At 42.4% G+C, this 12,124-nt stretch overlaps 1 protein-coding gene across 2 annotated transcripts in view; it reads right to left on the bottom strand.

Moving 5' to 3' along the window:
- Nucleotides 1-12,124, bottom strand: part of MFGE8 (milk fat globule EGF and factor V/VIII domain containing) — a 231,706-nt gene that overhangs the window by 30,899 nt on the left and 188,683 nt on the right. Inside the window, exon 8 of one of the 2 annotated variants that reach the window (XM_085644459.1) lies at nt 3,711-3,913. In XM_085644459.1, coding sequence (XP_085500585.1) covers nt 3,711-3,913 — 203 coding nt within the window. The remainder of the gene's footprint in view (nt 1-3,710; nt 3,914-12,124) is intronic. The other variant, XM_085644458.1, reaches the window with a different exon arrangement.

The raw sequence follows: 12,124 nt of genomic DNA, 5'->3' as shown, positions 1-12,124 counted from the left end.
CATCTGCCACTGATTGGATGTCCAGTAACAGTCTTAAACTCAATGGAGGTGCTGGTAGTTGGCAACAATTCCTCTCTTTGAAATGAACTGCAGTGGGCCAACTTTCTAGGAGGTTTACCCCCCCCCCCAAAACACTAAAATAAAAAGTCTGGGTTTGTGGATAGATTGCCATATTACCAAGGAGACCCAAGCCAAGAAACTAGCTGCCCGTAGCTCTAGTCTACTCAGGGCCTTAAGGAAGGTTTTGAGTTGGCTTACTCAGAATACTCAAAGAACAAATGTTCAAGGCCTGGTGCTTTCACGCCTTGACTATGGCAACTCAGTCCATCTGGGAAGTCCTCTGTATGTGATCAAGTGTCTCCAAATTGTTCAGAATGCTGCTGCCCTGATTTTCTTGAAGATGCTCAAGCACCATTCTGTCTTGTCATCTTTGGTAGGTCTACATTGGTTGCTGGCCCTCAGAGAGTCACATTTAAACCTCTCTGTCTGAGTGATCTATAATTAAAGTTTTCCTAGAATTCAACAGTTGTCAACTCCCTACAGCTCCAAAAGATCGCTACAATCCATAGATCAGAGACTCCTCACTGTACCAATAATAAAGAAATATTAGGTACAGAGGTCGTTCTTTCGTCTACTTGGCACCAAATCTTTGGAACTTGCTGACTTTATCTTTGAGGATGATTGAGTAAGAAACAAAATTTCAGAAACTGCTTAATACTTATCTCTTCAAATGAGCGACTTGTTTGATCCTCTGTGCGATGGACCTGTTTTTACTGCTGGGAGGCCTGTTGGGTAGCCATGCACTTTACAAATCCCGAACATAGCATAGCACAGCACCGAAAGTGCACGTTTAAATGCTGAGCCCAGGCATTTCTTTTCATTAGTTTTTTAGAAAATCATCGAAATTCAACTGCAGCCACAGTGTGTCTTTCTCTCTCTCTTTCGCAAAAGTATAATTTATAGCTTTCTTAGCTGAGAAGATGTATTTGAAACAATTTGAAGTTTAATGTACTTAACCTCCATTGCTATGTTCGTTGTTATGACTGTGCAGAACAGTCCACTGTATTAAGTTGCATTTCTCATGTTTCTGTCCAATGAAAAACATTTGCAAGTACGGGTTTTAGAAAGTAACAGCTTCATTGGCTTGCTTTGCAAGTATAATTTTGGTACCACCTCTCTACGTAATGTCATGCTATAAAACAGTGTGCTGTTTTTGTCTAAAACAGTGGTTCTTAACCTGTAGTCCAAGTGCCCCTGGTGGTCCACAGGGCCTACTCAGGGAGTTTGCAACTGTTTTACAGAATTAAATAATATTAAAATTAGTACGGTATATACAAATAAAGAAGCAAACTGGAAATTTTAAAAGCTTTTTCTATATTTCTTTGTGAATTACACAAAATATTTCAATATTTGAGCATTTGTTTGTTGTATAATTCTTTTTGTATTTTTGTGTATTTTTTTGATATCCAAAATATAGAAATTGCTGACATGGGGGATATCCGGCATCCAATGACACCTCAAAGGTGTTCCCCGGATTTCAGTAATGATTCGGTAGGGCCCAACACAGAAGTCATAAGGGTAAGAACCACTAGTCTAAAACATTATAAAAGTTCAGCAAACAAACATTGTTTTTAGAATTTAGGGATTCAGGATTGTAGCTTCAGACATTAAGGCATTCTGTCTTAGACATTAAGGCATTCTGTCTTAGACATTCAGACATTTTAGACTTTAGATACATTATTACACTTTGCTAGGCAGCACTGCACAGGTTAAACGTGCTGTTTTTATTTTAGAAAGCCATTGCTCACATTGCTATTCTATTGTGCTCTGTTCAGAACAGAGCGAACTGCTGTTTATTTTATATAGATAGAGCAAGTTAAATGTGGTCCTTTGTCTTTAGGGTTTATTATGATGATGTAATTTATGCTAATTCCCAAATTACGAATCATTTTTGCTTTCTGTGACTTTAACGTCTGAATACATCTGCAACTTGAAAACTGAAGAAACCTAGTTGTACACATTTTTTGAAGGTCTAAGGTCAGTATTTGAGCACTAGATTCTCTCTTTTCTGCGCATTCACCCACCTTGATACGCTTAGGGTATACGCAACAGTTTTTGGGTTGGAGAGTAAATAATCATCTCATATTAGGCATGGTCAATCTCTGCTGGATGGTATGACATCCTTTGGCACTTCAAATAGATACAGACCGAAAGGTGGGAAGGGATGGTGAAGGATATGACCCTTCACAAAATCGAACACTGATGAGCTTATGAACTGGGCAAGACAGAAGCAAGGCCAAGCTATGCCCGACACTCCCACTTCTCTGCTATTCATGAATAGATTTCCAAGTTGCACCCTCTTTGGACAATCCTTTTGAATTCAGGAACAGCAAGTGGCATGTAATTGAAGCTTTCATGTAGATGGCAGCAGACACAGCCACTTTCTACTTTCCTTTTGCTGAAAAACAGATGTTTGAGCAGTATCTGCGGAAAGAAAGAGCCTGGAAGGGCGTATTTACAGGCAAGAGGATAATCAATTCAGGGAAACTAAATGTAATAAAGTAAGGGAAAGTAGCATTCTAAATTGTACAACTTTCTATCTCCAAAGAGAGGCATTAGTCTGTGGATGGTTTGTCATTGATGTCAGTTCGGGGAAGATCAAGCCCAAGAACCAGGCCATCGGGCTATCCTTTTTCCCGCCAGCCAGAGCTCAGTAGTGAGTTTTATCAGTGTGGATATTTATACAGATTGCAGCGGTACCATCATGCTCGGTGGTTGATTGTGTCTAGTAAGGGGTAAAGCCCACAAACAGGACAAGATCTGGAGGCCAAAGTAATATCTGATAGAAAATGAAACAAGGACAAATACATGTCTTTTTAGGCCCTTAAGGACCATACTGAAGGACAACAACATAGCCCTAGTTAACCAAACAAGACTCTGTCCAATTATACCCTTCAATGAAGATATTCCATTCCTAAAGATAAATATTTATTTTCACTTTTTATATCTATTCCGTACAAGCAGTTACCCTAGGAAAGGGTGTCCTGGCACTATGTAGATCGTCCAGCAATTGAAAGGAAATTCGGACTTGGTGAAATAGAATTTACTGCTGAAACATCCGTGTTTTAAGAATTTTTTCACCTGTCTGTGATAAAAACAAGAGATGGTTGGAAGTAGATAGAACATTCGAATTCTTAGCAGTCAAATAAGATAAAGAAACAAATGTCGGCATTGAATCCTGGGGACAACTGCCAAAAGAAGTTTAGCTAAGCAAAGAGCCCGACTCTACTGTGGTCTGTAGGATTTTGCCATTCAGACAGTAACACTCTCTAATGTTGTAATTCATATGATCAAAAACTGTCTACACTTAAGGAATCTGCCTCAGAGAGTAACAGCTTCTCTGCAGAGATGTCTGCCTAATGTCTCTCTAAGAAGCGGACCAGCAATAAAAATTAACAAAATATTTTCATATGTAGTCTATACAAATACTAACATATTAGATGATTCAGGTGCAAAACAATACACTTCTACCAAAATGTCTTAATTTAAAAAGGATACCAAATAGACTTATGACTTTCTGCATTCAGTGGATTGTTCTCAATGATCCTTCACCTAGTTTACTTCTATTACAGGGGTCCAATCCTGCTTTCTCAGGGGGAAAAACCTATCTGGGTTAAGACTGGCAAAAGGATAGCTGTATGAAAACCCACCTGAAGCCACTCCGAAGGGCGATTCGTCGCAGCCGTCCAGGCGTTGGTCTTGCCAAGTTTGTCCAGACGAGCATAGTGTGGGTACCAGGTGAAGGCGTCAATCCCCCAAGTCTTGAAAACACTGGACGCTGTGATCTGCTTATCGGAAATCAGGTGTGATTTCATGCCCAGTGGCTCAGAGCAACCTGCCGTGTTGAAATACACTGTAACACAACGGTTCACAGAGAACAGAGGTGGTGAAAGGGAAGAGTACAGAGCCGGGTTCCATTGCAGCAAGCACAATGGAGGCGCAGCAGTGGTAACAGTTGTGACCCACACTCAAAGGCTGAAGTGCAATCAGCTTGCATGCTAAGCAGTACACCCACCAGCTGACAAACAACAAACTAACCTTTGGAAGCGAAAATACCCCTGAGAGCAACAAAATAATATTTTTTCATTGCATTATTTCATCTACATGGTTGCTTTCTCTCTTGATCTACTGAATTGTTGGATACAGAATAATTCTGATTGTACTATGAGGAGATCAAGACGCGTGCTGGGTTTGGCCTTCGGCAATTTAATGCAACTGACTTGTAGAAAGGCAGAAGCAAGTCAGCTGTTGTAGCTAGATAACGATTTGTCATACAGGAAGGCCTATTTTAGACTAGGTCCTTTTTAAGATTAATTTGCGCAGTATTTTGGAGCTACTTGAAAAACCGGGCCAAATGTTTAAAAATACTATAGTGTGGACCTTGCGTAGAGCACTTGAAAATCAATGTTTCAGTAACCTTTTGGTACTCTCAGGGGTTTTAGTGTTTAATGAAGCACTGCAATCCAAAAACATGCATATTGATAGATCAATCGCCTGATTAGCCTAACAGTACGTAGTTCTTGCATTGGACATGTTACACTGAGAGCTCAAGCAAGCCAACCTGAGTGAAGAACCTGAAATGACCGCATACTGGCGTCCTTTGGGCTGGGGCTGTATTGTCTACAATTCATTCTTTAGTCATGGTTATGAAGACAATCGTTATCATACTTCTGTGTTATCCAGTATGCCAAAGGTGGTTGGATTTCGTAGAGTGCACATAGTGTTTTGAGTCATGAATGCAGCTACCTAAAGTGAATTTAGCTTAATTCTATACACAATTCACAAATCATCGAGAGCAGCATGGTGTAGGTTTCATTTTCAAACAAGTTTCATGAGGTGAAGAGTGTCGGAGCAGAAGGTCCCGGATCCCAAGATGGTTATTTCATTATCTCCAGATCCCTACACAAAACAAGCATTAAAAATGCAATAGGTCTCGCCTTTCATTAAGTTAAAGCCATTTGCTTTGCTATACAATACCATTAGCAAAGCAAATGGCTTTAACTTAATCGAAGGCCTCTTTCCCCCTGCGCTGGCTCTAAATTTATCTGCCTATTGCCAACGCAGGCACCTTTGCACCTCAGCGCAAGGGTGTCTGCATTGCAGGGGAAGATTGTGCCCCTTCCTGCACATAAGCAACCTTTAAATGCCATTTTGTAACTTCTATGGTGCTGCTTAATGCAGCAAACATAGAAATTGCAAATCGTCATTTTTAAAAAAAAAATGATTTTTTTGTGCTGCAAAGGACACCTTCCTACACATAATCAATGGCATTTTTCTGTTTCCATGTGTGCTGCACAACGTAGCACACATGAAAACAGTAAAAACAAAGAAATTAAACATTTCTTCTCGTTGCGCCAGAGTAGGACCAGGTTTTCCCTGGTCTTAATTTTGGCACTGCCCCATATTTACGCCACCCTTGTAAATAGGAGGCAGCGTCATAATCAATGGGTGTTGCGGTGGAACACCTATTGCCATACTCTTTCACTCCGAGTATAGCGTGAAAGGGGGCCTTATTTACAAGGCAGTGTTAAGCCACGCTAACTGGCTTAAAGCTACCTTGTAAATAAGGATGAAGACCCTATCGCCACCACAATGTTGTGAAAAGTGTCATTGTGGTGGTGATAGGGGCTTGTATTTATGCCCCGTAGTGTGTTGTTGTCAAGTAATCCATGTGTGACAGCCACAATTAACACTGGATTTTTATACATAAACCCGGCACACACTGGTATTTGTAGTTGAAGGTTGCCAACACAATTAAGGGCATCTAAATTCCACCCTGCAAAGCGTTGCTGGGAAAAAAGCCATGAATAACTGAAGGTGTTACAGCTATGATGTGGTGCACAGAGTTGTAGGAGAGTGTACAAGCGGAAGGAAGATCATAGAGATGGCGCCTCGTATGGACAAAATACAAGGTCCAAACTTCTGATGCTTATAAGAATAAAGAGAGAGGGGCAGTGCAGTGACCCCCTTTAAACACTAGTAGAATACTCAGCTGTGAGCCCTTTTCTGAACAGGTTCCCTGTGTTTTTAGGTCTCGCTGAGCCAAAGGATCGAAGAGACATTTTATATGTGGGATTTTCAAAGTGCTACCCACAGTTTTGGCTGGCCTAAACCTTGAGTGCACGATCACATGCACGTGCACAGCTGCTCCCACTCCCCCCTCCCTTCTCTATAGCTTTGGCTCCTTTGTTTTTTATTACACCCTCCCTTCTCTCCCCGCTGTTTTCACACTACCCCCTCCCTTCTAATCAGTTTCCTTTCTGCTCCCTTGATCGCGTCTCCGATCACTAACTACTTCAAATGCAGCGCGCACCCCTGCTTTCACTTTTGCCGTGTCTCGGCGCTTTAATGTCTTATGTTTCTACAGTCATCCCGCCTCTCGATCTGGGATTGAGGTACTATTTTTCCTTTTTTGGCATTTTTTTAATAGCGCTAATTCAAGCCGACCCGAAAGTATCAGTGCTTTACATGAGCACCAGTTACATTACACAAGTTCACATTCGTTGTTTTTCTTCTTTAAAGAGGAGAATAAGTGATTTGCCCAGGATCATAATGTTACACCGACCTTGCTCGCCAGTTCCATAGTCGTCAGCTTTGTTGGCACTCTATGTGTTGTATATAAGCATAATTTGCACCCGCTTTCATATTTAAAACACGGGCAACACGCTTTATTTTTGATCATGGCACCCGCGTTCCTGTATTTGCTTTTTAAATGCCTGCACATAACTATTTTAATGCACGGGCGCCATGCTTTGTTGGAGCACGGCACCCGCTTTTTTATATTTATAAAAGTGTGGGTTACACATTAAGCAATTGCTCTTAGGTTTCGTTTTGCTTGTCAGCAGGTTGGGGAGTGGGTGAGTACCATGCAGACAGAGGGTTAATGCTCGCAGCTGTGGGTAGTCGGGGGCTCTCAGCCCACCTTAATCATACAATTAAACTTCCTTCCATCGCCGCACAGCTACCTCTCTTCAGGGACACGAGTCCAAGGTTTAAAGCCAGCATTTCTTTCCCATAGATCACAATCGCACTAGCTGTGATTTATTGGGATTCTACAAATATATTTAATTCCTATGAAAATATATGAGTGCTACAAAAGGGCTGTGGTAATATAATGGTGCCGCTGATGTGATTCCTGAATGATTGGTGTGTGTGTTTGCCTATCTGCCGTTTGGTATTCCAGTCATAAATTTCCACTAATCTTTCACTGCATGCAGCAAATGCGATCATGGAAGTTGCATTTCTTCGTTTTATATAAAACTAAAAGAATGTCAGATAAAACTCATTTTTTAACAAGCATTTGCAATGCAATAGGTCTCGCATTTACGCGAGTTTAAGCTATTGGCATTGTAAATGACAATGCCTTTTATTTATGTTTTATAAACCAAAATATAAATAAAAGGCATTGTCATTTACAATGCCAAAGGCTCAAACTCGCGTACACGCGAGACCTATTGCATTGCAAATGCTTGTTTTCCTTCTGCTGTCAGCCACTGGTGTTGCATTGAAACTGTAAATTAGTACATGTAAATGCTAATTTACAATATTTCGAGAATGTTTAACTTTTCCCGAAATATTCTAGGACTGTGTTTGGGTAGTATAATGGCTTTTTATGGGTCATCAACAGTGTCTCCTGCCCCGAGGGGGCTATTGGAGGCAAATAACTCACGGTAAAGGGAGAGAAATGCAGCTATGAGCATCTCCGTGAAGATGTGGAGAGGTGCAGAGCTGCGACCCCGTGGGGAGCTACTAGTCTCTCTCTCTCTGAACCACTGAAAGATGAAACGCAGCGAGTTCTGCTCTTGTGTTTGTTAGCTAAACATAGGTCTGTGTCAGAAAGAGGCCATGAGGAATATTGACTAAGGGATTTTGGAACATGTAGAGAAGTACTCCTGTAGTACTTATGTGAACTGACCCATAAGATCTAAAATGGGAATATTCAGGGAATACGGGGAAAATGCAAAGATGCCAAGTAGTCTATTTGTAATAACTGTATATGAATACAATTTGTGCAAATAGAAGAGATTGCATCTTCGAATTTTTGCTAATAGGGAGTTAGAAGTTTTAGGTCGAATGTAGGGGTATATAAAGAGTTCTGTAATATTACTTTCTGTACTCATAAATGCTAGAGTTAATCACCCCCTTGCATGCCGTAATTGACTCGTTCTTTATAAATAATTGTTAATGCAGTTGTAATAGTCCAGTTTGTGCAACAGACTCAAACAAATAGAATATTTCCAATTTCTTAGATTACAGCCTGTACTGGATACATAATGTCTCGCGTCCTCTTGAAGGAATTGACGTGATTACCCGTCTATAGGGAGGGTTGCTGCTATACATATGAGCGTATGGCAGAGACTGAAACGAGGTTTTCACTTCCCTTCACTGACGCGTGGTGGTGCTGTAGCTGTCGATAAAGACTTGACCATGCCGGGTGCAGGCTGACAGTCCCGGTTCTACATGTCCACCTCTCCTTCTCCCTCTCACAGCCGGGCAGCTGTCTGGCCGGAACTGCAGCATCCCTGCCCCGCGCGCCCTGCCTTCCCTCAGCCTGAGAGCAGACTCGCAGGCCGGGTTCTCCTTCCATTGCCCTGAGCCCCGGCCGGTGTTCAGCAGCTGCCAAGAGCAGCTGGTGCTGAGGCTGCTGAGGAGCAGAAACTGGCTTCCGTCACCCCGGACCACTGCGGCCCCGCATCAGCGCCAGCTCTAGATGTGCGACCTGGACCACGCCCCGCACCAGCAGCATGAAAAAGTTGAGGAGAACTTTGTCGGAGAGCTTAAGACGCATCGGTGAGTGTGAAAAGGTGTTAGTTGCGCCTCTAAAAATACATACACACGCACAGACACACACACACACCCCGCCTGGTTAGGGTGGTTCTGGGCGCCACACATTGTGTCGATTAACTAGAGCTATAAATTAACAACAGGAGAGAGAGGGAGTTTTTTTTGGAGCCACTCTTAGTCCCCCAGGGCTAGTATAGATCAACAACAAAAGAGTGTGTCCATCAGATGTGAACAAGTGCAGAGTAATTTAGAAAAGTGAATCACTATGTTTTTAAAAGAACCCTCACTCACCAACCTAGTTGGTGACATGCTTCATCATTGGGTTCCCACCGGAGAGACCGAATGTCTCCCCGGTGTGCTACGACGCCTGAATTACAGCGGAGCTGGTTTTTTTGTGTGTGGATGCAGTGCAAAGGGTGATAGTGTAAGTTTAAAATATGTCACAGTTTCAACCAATAATGAATTTTAATAGTGGTAAACCGGACACAGTTAAAATGGTGTGGCGGACGATAGGAACTGGTGATAATTAGACCAGCTACGTCCTAAATAAAGTGCATAGTGAGAAAAGTGGTCAACATGTTTCTGCTTCTTGCGTCAGTGCACGAAGCATTCGTCAGGACCTAAAGTGAGACCACCACGGCGGTATACGCACGCTAAGGCGTACCCTAACCTGTGGGGTCAGAAACCGCTTAAGACTTACGGTCGAGTTTACCCTTCAGCAATTTCTGAGAGGTAACACAGAACAAACAAACAGTGATTCACATCATACATATATAATTTCACATAAAAACAGACTTGGGCTAATCACACAAGTGAAGTGAAGATATTTCATGCACACACATGATGGGAATTTCCCATTGTTCTGAACCTACGGGGAGCAAAATTCACTAGTATTAGCCCGTGTTCAAATTGTAAAGGCATGTGGTGCTCTTTAGCGCTATCACTAATTGTGCCGGAACAGTGATACACCCTGTTTTAGGGGGTGAAACGGCAAAGCGGCATAAATGTATCGCCTTCACACTGATGGTCAGCACTGCATTATGGCCAACTTCTAGGAGGCGTTAGGGAAAATAAAATGCTTGGTTTGTGATGGAGATTCAAGGGTTAATGTATCATATGGAATTGTGAACATCAAGAGAGCCGATCACAGTGCTTACGTGATGTTCAGTTCAGTTTCACTACATGAGTCCGGGTGGGAGGCGGGACTTATAGTCACACTCTGGACGGGGAGCGAAAGAAATAACAAGAGTTAAAAACTTACACGGTTGGAGTAAGGGCATAGAGATCCGTCCTGCAGCACCTCTACTTACTACTCCAAAGTCACCAGCCCTCTGCAACACCTATTTGGCCCTCCTGCGGACTCGGATGTTGATATCCGGAGCAACCGAGAGGAAGAAATAGTGAGCGTTTGCCAATCGGAAGGCGTCACGTCATCACGTGAATCACGTGAGATGTAGACGCGGTGGAAACAAACTAGACTGCTGCTTGTCAGGGGGCAACGTGATACTTGGTAAACTTCCGGGAAAAGATAGCTCGTTGTGTAGAGGTATGGTGACAAAAGGATTAAAACGAGGCTATTTGCGTGAACCTGGTTATGCGTGCAGCCTGCAAAACAGGTTTGACATATCAACTCTTGTCCACGGAAAAGACTTTTGGGGAAAAAATGGTTTCGCGTATTGCCGTATTTAAATATGGTAATACTCTCGGCATAGAGCCAAAGGATGAGTGTTAAAATCATTGCCTGGTGCGTGTTCAGTAGAGCAGGGGCTTAGTTTAAGTCTAAGATATGTCCCCTAGCTCAGTTTCTAGTGTTCTACGCCCGTGGAAATGAAAATTAAATTTAATGCATGTGCTCTAAACCCATGAGAATGAGACACATTTTAATGAAGGCAATTACGAGATTGTGTGGAATATTGCCTATTGAGTGTTCAATGATGCCCAGATTAGTTCATTTGAAGGGCATCTACCACGAGGAACATAGTTACGGGGTGTCATGAAGAGGGAGCAAAACCACAAGGTGACTGGTTAGGAGTTTCATTGGCATATTATCTTTATGGCTTATTATCTTTTTAGTACTGTGCCCCAAGGGATGTTATCGTTGAAACCTGTGGTGTGACTGGACAGGCGATAGATCCAACGTTGTTCCTTTTCGAACAGGATGTTGGTCGCTCTGATCCCTGGATTAATTTGTTCAATTATAGTCCAGGTTAGGTCGTCAGGGGTGTGTTTGAGGACTGAGTAGTGTTCTGTCATTTTGGTGATACTCTTCCCACAGCGGATTGTACTTCTGTGTTCGACAATGCGTTGTTTGATTTTACGTGTGGTCATTCCAACGTATCTGATCCCACACGGACATGTAAGTAGGTAGATGACATTGGATGAATTGCAGTTCGTGTGGGTACGTTGACTCCACACTTTGTCTTGTTCCAGATTCAGAGTCTTGCTTGCTTTTGTGAGGTGGCACACACTGCATTGCCCACAAGGAAAAGGCCCTGTTACTTTGGGAAGTCCCCAGGATTGTAGGACAGACGGGATGTTGTCAGGTGGTGATATTCGTGGTCTCGTGTGTACTAGGGCATCTTTTATGCTTCTTGCCTTCCTGAAAGAAAATAGGGGTTTTTCCCATTTCAAGTTGTTACTCAATAGGATGCCCCAATTTTTGCGAATGGATTTGGTGACAGCATTAGAAGCCGTGCTGTAAGTCGTTACACATGTCAGAGGGATATCTTCTGTTGTTTTTACTGAATCCTCAAGTAAAGCCTCTCTGTGTTGATTTCTAGCCCTCTTGCAGCTGCGTTTTAGAATTTTATCTGGGTAACCCCTTCTTTTCAGTTTTGTTGAAAGGTTATCAGATTGAATGCGAAAGTCTTCCATGCGACTGCAGTTGCGTCTGATACGCAAAAACTGCCCAAAAGGGAGGTTTTCTCTAAGCGGTCGTGGATGGAAACTTGAGAAGGCTAAGAGATTGTTTTTTGAGGTCGGTTTGTAATATGTTTTTGTGAGGAGCTTGCCTTCACACTTGGTAATAGTGAGATCCAAAAAGATTATTTCATTCTGGTCATATGTATTGGTGAACTTCAGACTTGGATCGCAGGTGTTGATCCATTCAAAAAACTTGATGAGTTGGATTTCAGGTCCTTTCCAGATCACCAGGATGTCATCTATATATCTTTTCCAAAAAGATATATAGATTGAGAAAGGGTTGTTGGGAGTCAGTATGTACTTCTGTTCGAAATCATACACGTAAAGGCCTGCCACACTGGGAGCAAAGGTACTCTCC

Source organism: Triturus cristatus, chromosome 3_1 (genome assembly GCF_964204655.1).
Source record: "Triturus cristatus chromosome 3_1, aTriCri1.1, whole genome shotgun sequence".
NCBI classification, from domain to species: Eukaryota; Metazoa; Chordata; class Amphibia; order Caudata; family Salamandridae; genus Triturus; species Triturus cristatus.
This window is presented reverse-complemented; position numbering and strand designations above follow the sequence as displayed.